The following is a 20,178-nucleotide window of genomic DNA, read 5'->3' on the forward strand; positions in this document are numbered from 1 at the left end:
CAGCAGCAATTCCCCAGGCCTCCCTGCATACCTCCCCTGGCCCTCATCCACCTGTTCTAACCTCCAAGTCCTCTCGGGACTGCAGGACGGGACACGAGCCCTCCGGGTTCCGTTCCCGGAGCCCAGGGAGCGGCTTTCAGTGCCTCCGCCGCCGAGGGGCGCAGACCCTTCAGGGTCCGCCCGATGGGGGCGTCGGGGCTGGACCCGGGATCCCCGACGATGCCGCAGCTGCAGGCCGTCTCCCCTGAGCTCAGGCGGAGAGCTCAAGCCTACGTCCCGGGGCTGTAGCGCACGACCTGGCTGTGGCCGCCCTCCCGCCCGGGGGCGCCAGGCGTCGCCTGGACGCGTGGGCCGCCCTCCATGACCCGGAAGCGCTCCGGAAGCGGTTCCGGAGTGGGCGCCGGCAGGATGGCGGCGGACACGCAGGTGAGGCGGGCGGCCGCGGGGCCAACGCGGCGGATGGCGGGGCCGGAGCGCGGGCGGCGACGGCGGCGGGAGCGCGGGCTCCGAGGTGGCGGGGCGGACGGCGGCGGAGGCCGCAGGAAGAGGCGGCGGGCGGCGGGCGCCTCCCAGCTGGAGGCTCGGCTCGGCCCGGGCGAGTGGGGCTCGAGGAATCCGGGGCTTCGGGGCAGCGGGCGACCCGCTGGGCCTGCTCCCGCCCCGGGCGGTGGCAGGGCTTCCCCTCGGGGTGTGCCACGGTTTCCCAGAGCCCCGGGATCGTGAGCCGCGGGGCGGTGCAGAGTCGTCGTCGTCGTCTCCCCCATCTGTGCGGCCACCTAGCATTGTAGCCTTTATGTCCACACGGGGTTGGCGCTGAGGCTCGGCTCGTTGGGTTTCTCGGAGGCAGGAGAGAAATGACATTCCTCCTCTTAAGTTTCAGTCTTTGTATAACGTAAAATGCTGTTGAAATAATTTCTGTGTCATGGGGTCTTTGGGGAGATTTCCTGAGGCAAGGTAGTAGGGCTCCGTGTAGTTTGGTTGCTTGGTACTGGGTCCCTTCACCTAGGAGGGGTTTTGTCACCTTTGAGTGTTAACAACACCCGTGGGTACCCTTGCAGTTCAGGGAGCGGTTGAAGACCCCCCTTTTTCCATCCCAGCCTCTTTTGTAACCGCGTGGAAGGATGAAAAGAATATTAAAGGGGAAAAGAAACTTTCTCTCTTTATTCCACCCCCTCCCCACACACCACTCAAAAAAAAAATGTAGATTAAAAAAAAAGTGTAGATCAAGCTGCCATTGAACTTGTAGCCCGTTTCTTCAGAGTGCTGGGATTACCCTGCCTGGCAGAAACTGGTATATAACAGACAGTTTGGGTCTCCGGGGTGAGATGAATTGATTTTTATGTTTGAGCCTTGAGGCTGAACAAAGAGGGGCCATTTAACCTGAACATTCAAAAGATATTTTGCAAGGGTCTCCTGAGGAAGGGGCTGGTAATTTGTTTAGAGCTGTGTCACAGTGAATCCTAAGAAGTAAAACTTTTTAGTGTTTCTAGAAGATTGAATGTTTGACATTAATATTCACGGGTAAAAGAATCTTCTCTCCAGCCAGGTGGAGGTGGTGCACGGCTTTAATCTCAGTACTCAGAAGGCAGAGGCAAGTGGATCTCTCTAAGTTCAAGGCCAGCCTGGTCTACAGAGCAAGTTCCAGGACAGCCAGGGCTACACAGAGAAACCCTGTCTCCAAAAACAAAAGCAAAAACCAGAATCTTCTCTCTAGAGTTGTGTTCAGTAGGTAACTCTCATCAAAATAGCCATAAGTCCTACTTAAGTTAGTCAAAATTATATAAAATTAAAAATTCTTAAGCACATTTTAGTAGTCACATGTGGACTAGTGGCTGGTGTATTGGCCAGACAAGGAGAGCATTTCTGTCATTTTGGAAAATTCTCTTTCTTGGTCAGCACTATCTACAGCGCTGTCTGTGAACTTGGAAGGCATGGCTGCCAATCTTTTTAGCATCCAGTATGACTCCTAAGGGATCTTAGTATTCTTTTCCTCGGTTTTGTTGTGACGAGATTGGCATGAGCTTTATTACAAGCTACACTCTCAGCCTCTCAATTTCTGATAAAGAAGAGCCTTGACTTCTTTTTCAAATATGAAAAGTTCTTTGATATGTGAGAGAAAAATATAGCCACGAATTTAATGCTATGTTATTGACAGTGTAGTGGCACATGGTTTTAGTCCTAGCATTTGTTTTGTTTTGTTTCGAGACAGGGTTTCTCTGTGTAGCTTTGTGCCTTTCCTGGAACTCACTTGGTAGCCCAGGCTGGCCTTGAACTCACAGAGATCCCCGAGTGCTGGGATTAAAGGCGTGCTCCGCCACCGCCAGGCCTAGTCCCAGCATTTGGAAGGCAGAGGCAGGTGGATCTCTGTAAATTCCAGGCTGTCCAGGGCTGTACTGTGAGACCTTTTCTCAAAAAGAAAGAAAGGAAGAAAATCAGTGGTGGCAGAGTTCATCTTTAATCCTAGTACTCGGGAGGCAGAGGTAGGCGGTCTCTGAGTTTGAGGCCAGCCTGGTCTACAGATTGAGTTCTAGGACAGCCAGGGTTACACGGAGAAACCTTGTCTCAGAAAAAAGCAAAAGAAAAAGAAAAAAAAAACCCAAAGGAGTTTAATGTTACTGTATTGTAAGGCAGAGGGTAGTCTATAGGGGGAAAGTGCTTGCTCTGTGCAAGCCTGAGTTAGATCGCTAGATCCCTGGGTGGAAGGAGAGAACTGATTCCTGAAAGTTGTCCTCTGACCTACACACACATTACATCCCCCTCCGGCCCCCCCCCCCCTTTCTGGCCTGTGGATGATTCAGTGGTAGAACACTTGCCTAACATTCCTTAGCCCCTGGGTGTCATCCTTCGCACCTCTCCTGCAGGATGTTGTAGGGCTGAGGTCATGGCTCAGTGATAGAATGTGTGTCTGATATGTACGAGGCCTTGTGTTAGATCCCCAGCACCACAGGAGCAAACCCAACAAATAGGTGAGGGGGATGGAGAACACAGGCAATAGCAGCAAACTTTTGGAAGCCTGAAAGTGACAATAAGAGATACAGGTTTGCCGGGCGGTGGTGGCACATGACTTTACTCCCAGCACTGGGGAGGCAGAGGCAGGTGGATCTCTGTGAGTTCGAGGCCAGCCTGGTCTACAAAGCGAGTTCCAGGATAGCCAGGGCTACACAGAGAAACCCTGTCACAAACAAACAAACAAACAAACGAACAGAAGAAGACATGAGAGATGCAGATTTTTGAACACCGAGGAAGTGAGTCCTAATCCATCAGCTGGGGAACTCAGGAAGCATCCTGAGGTCCTCTGCAGGATCTTTGAGAGGTGCAGTTGATGGTGTCAGCTATCATGGAAGTGAGGGGGACTGGGTTAAGGAGAGTTTGAACCCTAGGTTTAGATGCTGTCAGATTCCCAGATTTTCCACTCTGGCAAGAAACTAAAGTTTTCCCTCTGACCATAAAACCCGGTACTGTGGACCCAGTGCTGTGACCACTCGTCTAAGTCAGTCCCTAAGGAAATTGTTAACAGAGTCATTGGGGAAACTTTCCCCCAGTGGATGGGTATTTCTGGATCAGAGGACTCAGCACTATGGATAAAATAGACTCACAACAAAGCATAGTACTATGAAATTTCAGAATCTTAAAAGATCTAGAAGCTTCTAGAAAGAAAAACCAGGTGTTCTCCAAAAGATCAGTCCAAGTTGGCATTCCTATAATCCCAGCACAGGAGGCCTGGAGTTGGAGGCCAGCCTAGGTATACAGTGAGACCCTGTCTGAACACAACAAAAGTGTTCTGATGCCTTCCCAGCCACAGCTAAAGGTTAGTGTTCAGTGGAGAAGTCCAGTAGCTTCAGGACTCTGAAGGAAATGACTTCAGTATAGAATGATGTTAGAACCTTCTCACACTGCGCGAACTGTCTGAACTGAAGGGTGTGCTTCGCACAGACACTGGGGTACACTTGGTGGGAGTTTTACACCCTGTAGATGGTCACCTGCCAGACTGGAGTAAGACAGAAACTTCAGAGACTCCTTCAGGAGAAGGGACAGAATTTTCTGGAATGAAGACACACAACTAAGAGTTTGAGTGGAATGATGAATAAGATTAGGGAAAACAAGGCAAAGAGGTGATTGTGGAAAGGGCAGTTACTAACTCCAGGGAAGCAGTGCTGGCCGGGATGAGGAGCACAGGTCATTAAATGGAGGGCGCCTCCTGTTTGTGCACAGTGGGAGCACTGACCACCCCAGCTGGCAATGGAGGGGGGGGGGGGTCAGAGGATGGCGGCCAAGAGTCCCTGTGTGAGGAAGCCTCCATATTTGGAGTTACGGAGGTGACTGCTGAGGTGCCGGCTAGGCTCAGGCATGAAGGACAGACCTAGAACACGTGGGTTGTGTGCCTACGTGAAAGTAAAACCAAGACCACCTAGAATAGCCAAAGCAAGGCCAGGTGTGGTGCACACCTTTACTCCCAGCACTTGGTGGGCAGGCAGCTCTCTGAGTTCAAGGCCAGCCCGATGTATATAGTGAGTTCCAGGACAGCTAGGGCTATGAAGAGAGACCCTGTCTCAAGAAAACCAAACCAAACCAACAAACCAAAGAACACTCCCCAAAATATCAAAGCAAGAAATAGTTGATGTACAAGTTTGGATGCCGTTGTCTTTGTTGCCAAGAGAATTATAGCAGGACTTTAAGCGTGAAAGAAAAAGCAGGGCCCAGCAGGATGCCTCAGTGGGTAGACCACTTGCAGCAAGACCTGATGACCAAGCCCAGGACCCAGCACCCACTTGTGGAGCTCCTACAGGTGGTTCCCTAATTTCCACACTCGTAAACGCCCTTCTCCAAAATAAAAGTGGAAACAAAGGCTTTGTTCTGTGTCTCTGCACCCTTGACTCATGTCACTTACTTGGGCTTCCTTTGAAGTACCCCCAAGACAACCCCCCACCCCGACTTCAAACTTAATTGCCTCATGGACCTGCAGCCTGCTCACGTGAACTTTGCAGTCTACTGCTCAGGAGCAGGTTTTCCCAGGTTTCAGAGAATGTTCACAAACTGCCCGAAGCAAGAGACTGCCACCGTGCTAACTCAGATGTGGAAGCTGTGGGCATGTTGGTGTCCCTTTATAGACCTGCTTGGTTTCAGTTTGAGGTTGAGAACACAGGTGCTGTGGCCAGAACGGGACTATTGATGCCGCCCTTGAAGTACAGCAGTATTAGTCCACAGTGTTGTGCCTTCGATACCAGTCCCATGGGGTGAGTGCTGTTCACTGCGTCAGGTCCATAAACGAGATTAGAGCTGACGCATTTGACTTGGTTTCCTCAGCTAGTGAGAGCAGAGCTGGGACTGTTCTGTCAGAATGGCGTGTGTACTGCGTTCTCCCTGGGAGGTCGGAGTGACGGTGGGAAGGGAGAGCATGCTGGGCACATAGTCCTTAGATTTGGACTCTTCTCCCCCCCCCCCCCCCACAAACTTAGTTCATCTCTCTCTGTCTTATCCATAGTTCATAAATTTACTTAATCTGAAATCAGAAATCAACACTTTTAGTTTTGATTAGTTCTAGATCTCTGCCTAATTGAAGTAATTGTCCATTTCCTGGGATCAGGTTTTTGTTTTCAGAATTTTTGAGGTATAGTTTACATGTGAAAAAAGTACCATCATTCATTCATTCATTTATTTATTTGAGACAGGATCTCTCTTTTTTTTTTTTTTTTTTTTTTTTGGTTTTTTCGAGACAGGGTTTCTCTGCGTAGTTTTGCGCCTTTCCTGGAGCTCACTTGGTAGCCCAGGCTGGCCTCGAACTCACAGCGATCCGCCTGGCTCTGCCTTCCGAGTGCTGGGATTAAAGGCGTGCGCCACCACCGCCCGGCTGAGACAGGATCTCTTTATGTAGAGTAGGCAGGCAGCCAGGCAGGCCTTGAACTCACAGAGATTCTCCTGCCTCCTCCTGTGATTAAAGACATGTGCTACCGTGTCTGGATTGTACTGTCTTTTTAGAAGTTTACTTGTTCTGTTAACATCTATCTTGGTCTTGATCATGTCCACCTCAGTGCTCCCTCTCATTCCTCAAGTACCCCAATACAGTCCCTCCCACATTCATGCTTATTAAAAAATTTTATTCTATTTCATGTGTATGTGTTAGTGCGTGTATGTATGTACATACGTACGTACGTATGTGCACTCTTATGTGTTCCTGGTGTCTGCAGAGGCCAGAAGAGGGTGTTAGATCCCCTGGAACTGGGGTTAGAGGTGTTTGTGAGCTGCCAAGTGGGTGCTGGGAATTGAACTTCAGACATCTGCAGGAGCAACAAGTGCTTGTAAACTCTGAGCCATCTCTCCAGCCCCTGCCCCCCTGCTTTCAAAATACATTTACTTATTTAAAGTGTGTATATATGTATGCATGAGTTTACTTTTGTGTACCCATGCCACATTGTGTGTGTGTGTAGGTTGTGGAAGTCCATTTTCTCCTTTACTGGATGGGTCCTCAGGTTTGGTATTTGGTCCAGTTAGTGCTGCCTACGTGCACGTGGCTGTGGGGCCACACGCTGGAGCTGGGGCACCCTACCAGTGGTCACATCCCTTAAGAACAATGGCTCCCCTCCCTTAGCAGCCATCAGCCAGGGGTGACATTTGGGGTGTTTCTGAAAGGATACTTTCTGTCTAGAGATTTTTGGATTTTGCCTTGCCTTGCCTACCTTTGAGAAAGGTATGTTGACTGGATTAAAATAGTGCATCTAGCCTGGTGGTGGTGGTGGTGGTGGCGGCGGCGGCGGCGGCGGCGGCGGCGGCGGCGGCGGCGGCGGCGGCGCACGCCTTTAATCCCAGCACTCGGGAGGCAGAGGCAGGTGGATCTCTGTGAGTTTGAGGCCAGCCTGGTCTACAAAGTGAGTTCCAGGAAAGGCACAAAGCTACACAGAGAAACCCTGTCTCGAAAACCAAAAAAAAAAAAAAAAAAAAAAAAAAAAAAAGGGCATCTAAACCATGGGGGATTTTTGCCTCTTGTCCCTGGAGATTTGACAGTGTCTGGAGACTTGATTGTCACAACTGGGGCAGGAGGAGAATCGGCTACTGCTGGCTGCAACTAGTGGGTAGAGCTGAGAAATACTGCCAAATCCCCGTCCTGCACAGAGGCCGCGTCCTCTGACAAGTCATCAGCCAGCCCCAGCTGTCAGGAATGTGGCCGTTCTGCTGCGTGCGCACCCTCATTGTTTGTGGTCCGACTGATGACATTGGCTGTTGCCTTTGGTCTTCACAGGTTTCCGACACACTGAAGCGTTTTGCCGTGAAGGTAACTACAGCTAGTGTGAAGGAGCGCAGAGAGATTCTCAGTGAGCTGGGGAGATGCATTGCTGGAAAAGGTGTGTATTTGCCCTCCACCTGCGGTACTGAAAATCACTTGTACTCTCTCCTCTCTCCTCTCTCTTCTTCCCCCTTCATGACTTCTGCCTTCACTTTTTTTTTTTAAATAATGTGCTTCAAAACAGTTGAAACACTCGGGTCAGTGCGGATAGGTGCCCGAGTTATTTATAGTTTTAACCATATTGATTTCAAATGTTTCTAAAAGATACACCAATCTTGCCGGGCAGGGATGGTGGCGCATGCCTTTAATCTCAGCACTCAGGAGGCGGAGGCAGGTGGATCTCTGAGTTAGAGGCCAGCCCGGTCTACAGAGTGAGTTCCAGGACAGCCAGGGCTGCGACACAGAGAAATCGTGTCTCAAAAAACTGAAAAACAACAACAACAACAAAACCACCAATCTTTCCTGAGCATTACACTGGGCACACAGACATTTTTCTTTTGATCCAAGACACTTCTTTGTGTGTCCACAGAAGTAAGAAAATGGTAGCAGGTGGTTAACCTGTTAAGGACCCTAAGATCTGTTAAGCTTGAGAGATCCATTCCCGGGCGGTGTTGGCGCACACCTTTAGTCCCAGCACTTGGGAGGCAGAGCCATGTGGATCTCTGTGAGTTCAAGGCCAGCCTGGTCTACAGAGTGAGTTCCAGGACAGGCACCAAAACTATACAGAGAAACCCTGTCTTGGAAAAGAATAAAAAAAAAAGATGGAGAGATCCATGTTGTCTAAAGCTCTCTGAGAACAAGGGTTTGAATTTTGCTCAACTTTCTGTGTGTGTGTTTGAGAAAAGGGTCCATATGATGGCCTTGAACTGCCAGTCCCCTTTCTTAGCACTTGGTACTGGACTACAGGTGTGCGCTACCACACCGAATTTAAACAAACGCGCTGACAGGCCAGCCGGCCTTCCATCCCCCCTTCCCTCTCAAGTCAGGGTCTCACTGGATGGAGCCTGCTGGCTTTAGCTCACGACTCTTCTCTTGCTCCGTCCTCCCGGGTGCTGTGATCACAGGTGTCAGCTATCGCCCCGGCTTTTCCTTAGACCGTCTCACTTGCTGCTTCGAACCTACTGTGGCCTGGATAACAGCCATCTTGTGACAGCTGGAAGTGGAGTTAGTTGCTGAGCTTCTGGGCTGTCCTGTGTGTCAGTGCTGTGGTGTATGATTTTGTGCTTCCTTGGAGGTCGTCCAGGGTGCTTTATCAGCAAGGCTCTGTTAGTGAAGGTCGCCGTGTGATGACACCAAATGTGTACGTGTATGGAGCCATAATGTTTGAATTTCCCTGCACAGGAACTGCCAGATACTACATCCTGCTCCCCCACTTTATGGAGCGGGTTTGACTTGTATGTCTCTTTTTTTTTTTTTTTTTTTTTTTTTTTGGTTTTTCAAGACAGGGTTTCTCTGTGTAGCTTTGCGCCTTTCCTGGAACTCACTCTGTAGACCAGGCTGGCCTCGAACTCACAGAGATCCACCTGGCTCTGCCTTCCGAGTGCTGGGATTAAAGGCGTGCGCCGCCACCGCCCGGCGACTTGTATGTCTTGAGTGTGTGAAGCACTCTGGATCTTTTGAGGGTGACGGTGCTTTTCTGGCACCCTGCAGTTCTGCAGTTGGGAGTGAGGTGTAAAGTGTGGGGTGTGAAAGTGCGGCCTCCTGTACTGGAGCTGTCGTTCACATGAAGCTCATGATGTCTCTCTAGGGTCGGTGTGAGGGGTAAACGAAAACATTTGTGTGTGTTCGACGCAGCGTGTGGCCGTGGCACACTGCAGCGTATGTTTCCTGTCATTGCTGCTCTGTCAGCCTGCCCTGGCTCTGTTACTGCTTTCCTTAGGGCTCTGCAGGGGCTGGCTCTCTGTACCACATTTGTTTCCTCTCCGACATCTGGGCGCCTGAAATGGGAAACGCCGAGAAAGCTTCCCCGGCTTGATGTTCCCAGTCCAGTGTCTCTGTTGACGGCATGCTCTGGTCTGGCAGGTAGTGCTTGTCCCGTTGACTCTCCAGCGTGGGAGGGCACCTTGTTCAGCCTAGGCAACCCTCTGGCTGGCCTCCGTGGGCTTCTGTTGTTCACTTTCTTCCTCGTAAGGTGGCTTTCACAGCAGGGCCCGCCTTGGGTGGCATGCGTTAACGTATGGGAAGCGCTTAGAACAGCACTGAGTGCCAGACGCTCTCAGTCCACCCGTCTTACTTCTTTCTTGTTGTTAATCCCGTTCGTTCAGCACCTGCCTCCCTCTGCATTTCCAGTAGTTGACTAATCAATCCCTCGGCAAGTTGACTTTCAGAAACTGCCTAGTTACAGATGCTTTTCCCTTGCTGGCTCCTCATGGTACCTTGAACTCACTATGTAGACCAGGCTGGCCTCGAACTCACAGAAATCAACCTGCCTCTGCCTCCCTGAGTGCTGTGATTAAAGGCGTGCGCCACCATACCCAGCTTATGGTACTTTAATTTTTCACTTTAATTTTTTTTTAATTATCATTTCATGTGAGCCCTGTGTGTTTTGATTTGTTTTGTTATTGAGACAGGGTTTTTGTGTTGCTCAGGCTGGCCTCAAACTTCTGGGATCAAGCGATCCTCCTACTCAAGTCTCCTGAGTAGCTGGGAGGTACTACAGGCATGTGCCACCACACCTGGCTTAGCTTTCTGTCTGTCTATCTACTTATTCATTTTTGAGACAGAGTCTTACCCTGTAGCTGGTGGACCTGGAACTTTGCTATGTAGATCAGGCTGGCCTTGAACTCACAGAGATCCTCTTGCTGCTGCTGGGATTGAAGGCATGTGTTGCCACATCTGGCCTTTCTGCTGATGTTTAGACCACTTAGTAGACTGCATGAGCAGATACCTGCCAAGAGATCATAAACGAAAGAGCGCAGGGTGAAGCTGATGCTCAAGTCAGGAAGCAGAGCAGCTGTATGTAACCTGCTGACCCTCTGCTCTGCAGACAGGGGAAGTATCGAGGGCTGGGTTTGCTCCTCCAGTGTCGTTGGTTTATCAAGTGGCCATGCTACTCTGAGCTTTGCTGGACCGTGTGTTTTGATCCTGCTTTTTCTCCTTGGGATTTTGCCTCGGAGATTCGGGGCCTCCCGGGGTGTCTGACGGAAGAGGCCCGCCCGGTGTGAGCAGAAGCTCACCCTGTGCGTGTCGCTGAGTGTCTGTGTGAACTTTGCTTTCAGATCTGCCAGAGGGAGCAGTAAAGGGGCTCTGCAAGTTATTCTGCCTGACTCTGCATCGATACAGGTGAACCCACCAGAGACCCAGTGTCGAGAATGTGTCGTACAGGGAGAGGGGGTAGGGTAGTGAGTGGGTAGAGTCCAGCTGTTAGAGCCAGACTTCTTAGGTCTAACTACTGGATCCTGGGCAAGTTACTTAACCTCTCTATGCCTCAGTTTCCTCACTGCAGAATGGAGATGGTGCCATTCTGTACCTCATGGGTGGTTGTCAGCGTGAGGGCCTGGACGGTCCCCACCTCTGTGGGGACTTAGCACATGTATGCAGTCATTAGTTGTACCCGGTTTGAAGTCATGGGGCATGTACCATCTGCCCTGCTTGTCATCCTCTGCTCTTAGCAGCTGCTTTTAGAACGCCAGGGCAAGGTGGATTTTCTAGTCTATTTCCATCGTAGGATGCATTGGCTTAGGCAGTCCTGCCTGTGCTGAGGTCACCCGTCGATAACCTCCCCTCCTTCCCGCTCTAGAGATGCAGCCTCGCGCAGAGCCCTGCAGGCAGCCATCCAGCAGCTGGCTGAGGCCCAGCCAGAGGCCACGGCTAAGAACCTCCTGAACTCCCTTCAGTCTTCGGGGGTCGGCTCCAAAGCAGGTGTCCCAAGGTAAGGGCTGAAGGCCGTGGGCCCCCGGGGTTTGTGGAGCCCTCCTCGGGCAGGCTTGTGCAAATGAGCAGGTGTGAGCACACCTGACTCCTGCCTTTTGCACTCTGAATGGCACTGAGAGCGCATCTGTGTGGAGAGAGGAGCCAGGTTAGTGGAGAAAGTGGCTTTCCCTGAGGAGCAGGGCTGGGAGTCAGTGGGCCCAAGGCACTGGATGGGTGAAGCCAGATTCATTCATTCACTCATTCATTCATTCATTCATTCATTCATTCATTTAAAAGTTCTGTGTATGAGTGTTTTGCCTGCTTGTATGTCTGTGCACCATGTGCATGCCTGGTACCCAAAGACACCGGAGGAGGGGGGTCGGGTCCTTTGGAACAGACAATTGGGAACTGCCATGGGGTTGCTGGAATGATTACCAGGTCCTTTGGGAGGACAAGCAGCGCTCTTAACATCTGGGCCGTCTCCAGCCTCATCTTGTTTTTATTGTTGTAAATGTCAAGTGATGAGATGTTGGCCAGTGAGGCCTGGACTCTTGTTGTGACTTGTCCCTGATGCTGTAGGGAACAAGTTTCCGAACTGTCCAGGAAGGGTCGTGTGCTCTGCTGGCCTCAGGATGGGCCTTTGTCTCTCTCCCTTCTCCTCTGCAGCAAGAGCAGCGGCTCGGCCGCCTTGCTGGCTCTGACCTGGACCTGCCTGCTGGTGCGCATTGTCTTTCCCCTGAAGGCTAAGCGGCAAGGAGACATCTGGAACAAGCTGGTAGGTTCCCTTGTCTTTGGAGCTGTGAGGGTCAGCTGTACGCAGTTGTATGATGTTTAGGCAGTTCTTGCATGCCAAGTGCTCTCCCAGGTTGAAGTGGTCCAGCGGTCTGTGTTTGGTGGTGGCGTAAGTCAGCAGGAGTCACCTGTCGGTTCGCTAATGTTCCCGAGCTTCTCTGGGTCAGGCATGATGCTAGGCATTGGGTGCAGTGATGAGTAAGATGTGCGGGCCCTGCCTTCAGGAGAGGCCAGACTCGGGAAATAACGAAAAAGAGGAATGCCAGAAGATACAGGAATGCAGATCAGTAATGTAGATCATGCCATTTTCTGACCGTTGTCTTGGTCATCTAATTCCTTCTCTCTTTCTACGCCTGCTCCTTGTACAGTTTGTTTCTTCTTCTCACCTGTCTGCTGTCCAGAGATGGCCTGGCAGGCCGGGCTGGGAGGTTCTCGTGGACGTCTAGGTAGGCTGAGTGTAGGTCAGGGGAGTGGTTGATGGTTCTGGAGGAGTCTTGAGGGTGGTGCTGTGGATCTAATTTTTGGCCATGAGATTTGACAGAGCCACTTCCCTCCCTTCCTTAGAGAGGTGTGTTGGAGAGATTCGCAGTGGCCGTAGACACTGTAGAGTGTAGTGCATGTAGATGTAATGACTAGCAGCATTAGAAAGCTGAAGTCCTCTCAAGGTGAAGCAGCCAGCCAGTCAGGCAGGCGGACAGATGGCCTTGTGCCGGGTCTCTTACCCAGCACACTTTGGACAGCTGTGGAGGAGCCTCCAGCAGTGGATTAGTGGTGAATTAGAGCGCGGACACTTCCGGTAGTCCTCGTGCTGGAGCTGGTGTGAGTTTGACCCTGGAGCCCTCCACAGATCATGGGCTTCGCCGCTAGCGAACGTCTTTCTACTGAGGTGGTTACCAGCAGGCGGGGTCTCTGGCTTCTCTCCATTGAGTTCCTGGAGCTGGTGCTGTGCCGTCAGTCAGCTTGGTGATGTTGTTACAGCACAGAATGCAGCAGGAGCGTGTGACCTGTTGCAGTGACTAGAGGCTGGGCTTTTCCTTCGCGGATTCTGTTGTCCATTATGTACATAATTCAGCCATTTACTGGCTGGCACTGTGCTAAACGCTGGGGCTGCTGTGTGATAAAGCTGAGACACCTTTTGCGTCTGTGGAGCTTACGCACTGTTGAAGAAGATGGAGATACAGGTATCGAGTCTGGTGCAGTGCTGAAGGAAAGCGGGGGAGGGGAGGGTGTGTGGCCGAGGGTGGGCGGAGGAAGGCTTCTGTGAGGAGAGGGACTCTGGAGCAAGGGCTGGAACATCCCAGAGGGGGAGCCCTGATACGGTTCTGAATGTGATACCGGCAAGCATGTTTAATTATAGACGTCTTCAACAAGTATAGGAGGATATCTATTAGCATTGTAGATAAGGATATAATCGTATAGGAGATGTAACTGTCTCTAGCCACTGTGGTCCCTTGTGTTACTAGTTTTTGTGACTATAGAAACGTTTTCTGTGGATCTGACAATTTTTGGTGCCAGTGCTGGGGATTTAACCAGGGCCTTGGCTGGCCTGGAACTCACAGAGATCCGCCTGCCTCTTCTCTTGAGTGCTGGGATTAAAGGTGTGTGCTCAGTCACCTTACTTCATACAGTACTTACCACAGTGTCTGCTGGTTAGTGATTGTTCATTAATTATCTGTGGTCTTTTATTTTTTTAAGATTTTTTTTTTTTTTTTTTTTTCTGAGTGATGGTAGTGCACACCTTTAATCTCAGCACTGGGGAAGCAGAGGCAGGTGGATCTCTCTGAGTCTGAAACCAGCCTGGTCTACAGAGTGAGTTCTAGGACAGCCAAGGCTACCAAAGAAACCTTGTCTCAACACCCCCCACCCCCCAAAAAAGGTATTCTTTTGTTGTTTTTGAGACAGCATCTCATTGTGTAGCTTTATCTGTCCTCAAACTCACTGTGTAGAACAGACTGACCTGGAACTCACTAAGATCTGGTGCCTCTGCCTCCTGAGTCCTGGAATCAAAGGTGTCCACCATGCTTGGCTGTAGGACTTGGTCCTTAATAAAGACAAGTCTAGGCAGATAAGTACATTGACTAGGGACTCTTGTTCTGTTCCTGAATGCCAGCAGTCTTACTGACGAATGTTTATTGTGTCTTTTGAAAACTTTTTGTTATTGGGGGTGAACTTAGGCTTCGTGCATGCTGTGGTCTGAGCTACGTCCCATTCGCGTCTTATCTGTTCAGTAGTGTTCTCTCCCTGACCTACGTCCCCATTCGTGTCTTTGTTCAATAGTGTTCTGTCCCTGCGCTAGAAGGTGCAAAAATGCACCTTGGTCTCCTTGTGTATACTTGGCTCATGGCAGGTGTTTAACAGATACTTATTAAATAAATACATGAATGAAGGGTATTAGGTAAAAGACAGGATTTAGGGGGCTGGAGAGATGGCTCAGCTCTTGGGGAAGACTCAGGTTTGATTCCCAGCACCCACAACTCTCTGTAACCCCAGTTCCAGGGAATCTAATAGGCTTTTCTGACCTCCAAGGATCCTGTACATTTGTGATGTACAGACACACAGACAGACAAACAACCCTTTTGGAGAAGGGGCAGATTTAGGACAAGGGGTTGGTAGAGAGGAGAGGGTTGGGGTCGAGTGGGGTGGAGATGCAGCTGGGATCTGGAAGGCCTGATGGATGTCTGTGGGTCTCCGTCAGACCATGAGGGTTGTAGGAGACTTCTGAGTCATAGGATGCTTCGAAGTCGTAGCCTGACTGGAGCGTTTCCTTGCCCTGGCAGGTGGAGGTGCAGTGTCTGCTGCTGCTGGAGGTGCTGGGGGGCTCCCACAAGCACGCTGTGGATGGCGCGATGAAGAAGCTCACCAAACTGTGGAAGGAGGTGAGTGGAGCTGGGGGAGGTAGGAGGCGTGCCTTGTCTGTGCCTCTGCTGCCCGTCCGACCACCGCCTTCTACCTCCTCCTCAGAACCCGGAGCTGGTGGAGCAGTACTTTTCAGCTATCCTTAGCTTAGAACCCAACCAGAACTACGCCGGCATGCTGGGGCTGCTGGTGCAGTTCTGCACGAATCACAAAGAGACGGACGTGGTCAGTCAGCACAAGGCAAGTGTCCAGCGTCCTCACAGTGGCTTTGCTGCATCAGGGCCTGGAGGGAAGGGGCGGAAACCTGCTTTGGCCTTGTGGCCTGTAGCTGTAGCCTATGTGGATCCTGGTGTAGTCACTGGGGCGAGACTTTACTGTTTACCTCTGTGGGCAGCTCCCATGCACCAAGCAGTGTGCCAGGAGTTGGGGATGCAGCAGAAGATGTGATCTTTGTGAGACTGAATCAGAGGACTCTGACATGAGACAGATTGTCACCTAGTTAATTGTATCTGATAAGTGTGACAAAGGAAATATGCAAGATGGGTATCTGACTTGGACTGTGGGTTCGGGAATGTGTCCCTGTAATGAAGGGACTTAGGGGGTAAGCGAAGTTGGCCAGTAAGGAGGTGGGGTAGAACATTTTGGGCTGAGAGCAAGTAGGAAGGAGCATGGAGAAGGCAAGTGGGGTTCATCTGTGGGGGCGGGTGAGAGCTTTGAGAGACCGCCAGCTGTGAGCAGCAGGGCCACCCTGCCAAGGTCTTTGAACTTTGTCCCGGGAGCCATGGGAAAGACTGCTCCCCACCTTTCAGTGGAGAGCAGGGGAGGGTGGAGAGCCATGGGAAGTGGGTCCACTGCTTGATGCTGAAGTTTTGGGACCTGGTGTCCTGTAGAGCGCCCTGCTGGATTTCTACGTGAAGAACATTCTCATGTGCAAAGTGAAGCCTCCGAAGTATTTGTTGGTGAGTGGATTGCACACCTACCACCCAGACAGTATCAAATCCTCGTTTCAATTCTGGACACCACCCTGCTCTTCACTCTCTTTCCCATGAGGCCCGGGTACTTGACTCTTTATCTTCGTAGGACAACTGTGCCCCCTTGCTCCGGTTCATGTCCCACACGGAGTTTAAGGATCTGATTCTGCCCACCATACAAAAGTCCTTGCTGAGGAGCCCGGAGAATGTTATTGAAAGTAGGTTCCTGCTGAACAGTGGGCGGGAGGGGGTGTGCTGCCTGAGCAGCCCTGTGCCTGTTGGCTTGGCAGTGGGAGCATCCTGCGTTCTGAGTGTGAGGCGTGTTCACTGTCACCTGGTGAGAGCCGTGGGCAAGATGGGAGCCATTACCAGAAGATGTTGAAAGTCACGGTCTTTCTTTTCAAATTTATTTTTGTGTGTGCACGCATGCCTGACCGAGTGCATGTTCCCGCAGAATCTAGAAGAGGGCATCAGATCCCCTGGAAACTAGAGTTCCAGGCAGTTGTGAGCTGGCTGGTGTTGGTCCTGGAAAAGCAACTGGTGCTCTGTACGGCTGAGCCTTTATTTACTCCAGCCCTATCAGGCTCTGTTAGAAGACCATGGGAAAGTATCCACTTAGAATACTGACTATATTGTGGAGGCTGGAGACCGTTGAGATTCAGAACCTTTTCTCGAGGCAGTTTGGACTGATGTGGTGTGAAGAGCAGAACTTTGGCTCAAGGGGGTGATGACCTTGTGGCCTTGAGGAAGTGAAGGGTGGTCATGTCGCTGTGGCGCTAACCAGCAGACTCTGGGCGGTGTTTGGTGGGCACTGGCCCTGAGGAGCACTGCTTTCTGTCCCCTTAGCCATCTCCAGTCTGCTGGCATCAGTGACACTTGATCTCAGCCAGTATGCCCTGGACATCGTGAAAGGCTTGGCTAGTGAGTATGCTGGCCCCTCTGCGGCCCCTTGATGCCCCTTGAGTTATGGTCGTATTTGGTAGTTTTGGTTGAAAGTGGGCTGGGGCACATCTTACGTTAGAAATAAGCTTTAGTGTCAACAAGACAACTCCTTGGTTAAAGGTGGTTTCTGACGCGTGTGCCAACTCAAGTGCAGTCTTGGAAACCACATGATTAAAGGAGAGAACCTCCTCCACACATTGTTCTCTGACCTGTACGTGCGTGCTGTGGCACCCACCCTCCCCCCAGACATAACTAAGTAAAGGTTAAAAATGAACAAAGGAAAAGAAATAAGGCTTTAACCACCAGCAGGGGGAGGGGTTCTGTTCTGGGATTGTTGATGAGGAGCTGGGACTGGAGTCTGCATGCTCAGCTGCTGCAGCCTCTGAGCCGTGTCTCTGTGTCCAGATCAGCTGAAATCCAACAGCCCCCGCCTGATGGACGAGGCTGTGCTGGCCGTGCGCAACCTGGCCCGCCAGTGCAGCGACTCCTCCGCCATTGAGGCCCTGGCCAGGCACCTGTTCGCCATCCTCGGAGGTGAGCAGGCCTTCCCGACCCCGCAGTGACACACGCAGGTGACACACCGCAGGTGTGCCCCAGCCTTGGCCCCGGGACATGAGGGGACTTGACTCTGAGTCTGCTCTGGGAGAAGCTGTTGATGAGGCACACCCACACGCGTGGCAGGAGCACGCACACACGCGTGGCAGGAGCGCTCCCACACGCGTGGCTGTAGCGGTGGCCACGCCAGTGGTTCTAAGAAGGTGCTTTTGTGTGCACAGGAGAAAAAAGGAAAGAGAGTCGTGAGGCTGTTGATGGTGCCTTTGAGAAGTGGGAACAGAGATGGAGCTCAGTTTCCTCTTCGTGTTCTCTGTCTCTCACGTTTTCTGTAAGAATGTCGGACTTTTGTGGGTTTTTGAGACAGGGTTTCTCTGTTGCCCTGGCTGTCCTGGAACTCACTCTGTAGACCAGGCTGGCCTCGAACTCACAGAGATCCACCTGCCTCTGCCTCCCGAGGGCTGGGATTAAAGGCGTTCGCCGCCGCCACCACCTACCTGAGAATGTAACACTTTTAGTCAGAAAACATATGTCTACAAAGGCTGTTTTAAACCCAGCTCACACCAGAAAGGCTGCTTCGGGAGTCGACATGTGTGTCATGAAGTGAGGCCGACATGAACGAGCACTTTTGTTATTTCCTCATAGGCTCAGAAGGCAAGCTAACGGTCGTAGCCCAGAAGATGAGCGTCCTTTCAGGTAGGGGTTCCTCCCCGGGTTGTGGCAGTATGCTGTGGTAATGGGCAGGTGTAATGTAACTGTCAGGTGAGGTGAGTCCTTTGAACCCCGATGCCCAACAGTGTTGGCTGTGCCAGCTTGCCTCAGGACTCTGCTGCCAGCTGGGTGGCCGGCAGGAGGCCTGGCTTCTCTGGAAGAAAGTTGAAGGCCTGTCCATAATGGCCAGGGGAAAGTGTGGCTGTGGGGCACCCAGCAGAGGTCCGTGACCTGGAGTACCCTGGTGGCCACGGCAGGAGGCTCGTCTCTGTGGCTTTGTGCAGGGGAGGGGCCCACCAGAGAATCTGCTTTTCAGGGATTGGAAGCCTCAGTCATCACGTGGTATCTGGGCCTTCCAGTCAAGTCCTGAGTGGGTCGGTGGCTGAGCTGTTCATCCCGTTCCTCCAGCAGGAAGGTAATTCCGTGTGGCCTGGGGAACATGCGGTTTGGACCCATTCTTGCCCATGGTTTTTCAGTCGGCCTTCTGAAGGCTCGCCTCCTGAGTTGGCGGGGCTGGGAGTGGTCTGAGCTGTTCCTGCTCCCTCCCCTGGGCTTGCCTTCTCCACTGCTTGCAGTGATATGCTGCTATGGGTATAAGACGTCAGGCCGACTGGACTTGTGCCGCTTGCCCTAGTGCACGAAGGTACCTTGGTACATGCTGTCTCTGTCCTGGCGCTCTGGTGCAACCGCTTCACTACAGAAGTGCCCAAGAAGCTGACGGACTGGTTCAAGAAAGTCTTCAGCCTGAAAACCTCCACCTCCGCTGTGAGGCACGCCTACCTGCAGTGCATGCTGGCCTCCTTCCGAGGTAAGATGCTGGCCTCCACGGGAGGACCACTGAGCCCGTGGGCGGGCGGGCGGGCGGGCATGCTCACCACTCGGGGCCTTCTCTTCGGCATCACAGACTGGGCCTCTCTGCCTTCCGAGTCATTCTCCCTGTCTGCACCGAGGTGACTTCTTCCCTTGTTTGATAGTTGTTTGTTTGTTTGTTTGGGTTTTCGAGACAGGGTTTCCCTGTGTAATTTTGGAGCCTGTCCTGGATCTCGCTCTGTAGACCAGGCTGGCCTCGACCTCACAGAGCTCTGCCTGCCTCTGCCTCCCAAGTGCTGGGATTAAAGGCGGGCGCCACCATGTGTGGATCCCTTGTTGGATTTTATCCAGAAAGGACCTACAGTCAGAACCTGTTGTACTGGGATCATGAATTTAAAAGGTCAATGTTATGTAAACTTGATTGATTTTGAACCCTTTAAAAAATGGCCACTTCCATCTCTTCTGTGCTAAACACAGCTACTGACTTTGGCAAGGACGGCTGTCTCCATCCCAAACAGCCAGGGGAAATTTGATCTCTCTGCTAAAACCCTCTTGATACTGGCTCTTCCCTCTGATATAAGCTTGCATTTCTTTTAAATGATGTGTTGATTTTAAATTCATGAATCACTGTTTAAAGAAACGTCAAGAAGATCCCCGAGCCTTCCCTAGACAGAGGAAATGAACTTTGTGCCCACACATGTTAAGAGTAGGAACAAGAACCTGTCAGGAGACGTGCTTGTCCCGAGTTGACAGGAACCATGCTTTATAAGTAACAGCACAGTTGGATCTTGTGACGCAGGCCTGTATCCCAGCACTTGGGAGGCAGAGTCAGGAGTCCAGGTCATCTTTGGCTGCACACTGAATTTGAGGCTAGTCTGGAGTATATGAGTAGTTACAAAAACCAAAATGAGTGTGTTTAGGTGTAGTTTTAATTTTTTTTTTAATTTATTTATTTACTTAGAGATGGGGTTTCTCTACATATCCCTGACTGTCCTAGAACGCACAGATATCACCTGCTGGGATTAAAGGTGTGCACTACCATGCCTAGCTTATTTATTTATTTTTGTGTTTTTATTTCACAGGCCAGCAGACTGGCTAGAGGTTGTCTTGTATGGGAAGAACACTGGTTGGAGTTGCTAGGCATGAAGTTAGCAGTGGTTCTTTGTCAACCAGCTGTTGACAACCCTGGACAGTTCATGTGGCCTCTCAGTTTCCTATCCAGTGGAGGAGCAGCAGATGATCAGATTAATAGGATTCTGTTACCTCTAACTTTTATGGTTATAGAGTTTAAGTCCCAGACTCTCACGCCAGTTCTTTGAGATACTCAGAAAATTAGGGTTTGAGCCAGTCCACATCCAGGTGGATAATGTCTTCTTAAGTAGTCCCATGACCCCTGCAGACCAGTACGTCTCT

At 51.3% G+C, this 20,178-nt stretch overlaps 1 protein-coding gene across 1 annotated transcript in view; it reads left to right on the plus strand.

Annotated features, from left to right (window-relative positions):
* Positions 1 to 371: 371 nt before the first annotated feature.
* Gcn1 (GCN1 activator of EIF2AK4) overlaps positions 372 to 20,178 on the plus strand; it is a 62,861-nt gene continuing 43,054 nt past the window's right edge. Inside the window, exons 1-14 of the mRNA XM_028856545.2 lie at positions 372 to 426; positions 7,235 to 7,337; positions 10,498 to 10,561; positions 11,019 to 11,150; positions 11,798 to 11,906; positions 14,701 to 14,799; positions 14,885 to 15,019; positions 15,670 to 15,738; positions 15,860 to 15,968; positions 16,597 to 16,671; positions 17,098 to 17,226; positions 17,890 to 17,940; positions 18,272 to 18,370; positions 18,590 to 18,763. Coding sequence (XP_028712378.1) covers positions 409 to 426; positions 7,235 to 7,337; positions 10,498 to 10,561; positions 11,019 to 11,150; positions 11,798 to 11,906; positions 14,701 to 14,799; positions 14,885 to 15,019; positions 15,670 to 15,738; positions 15,860 to 15,968; positions 16,597 to 16,671; positions 17,098 to 17,226; positions 17,890 to 17,940; positions 18,272 to 18,370; positions 18,590 to 18,763 — 1,366 coding nt within the window. The 5' untranslated portion in view covers positions 372 to 408. The remainder of the gene's footprint in view (positions 427 to 7,234; positions 7,338 to 10,497; positions 10,562 to 11,018; positions 11,151 to 11,797; positions 11,907 to 14,700; positions 14,800 to 14,884; positions 15,020 to 15,669; positions 15,739 to 15,859; positions 15,969 to 16,596; positions 16,672 to 17,097; positions 17,227 to 17,889; positions 17,941 to 18,271; positions 18,371 to 18,589; positions 18,764 to 20,178) is intronic.

This window comes from Peromyscus leucopus, chromosome 23 (assembly GCF_004664715.2).
Source record: "Peromyscus leucopus breed LL Stock chromosome 23, UCI_PerLeu_2.1, whole genome shotgun sequence".
NCBI lineage: Eukaryota > Metazoa > Chordata > Mammalia > Rodentia > Cricetidae > Peromyscus > Peromyscus leucopus.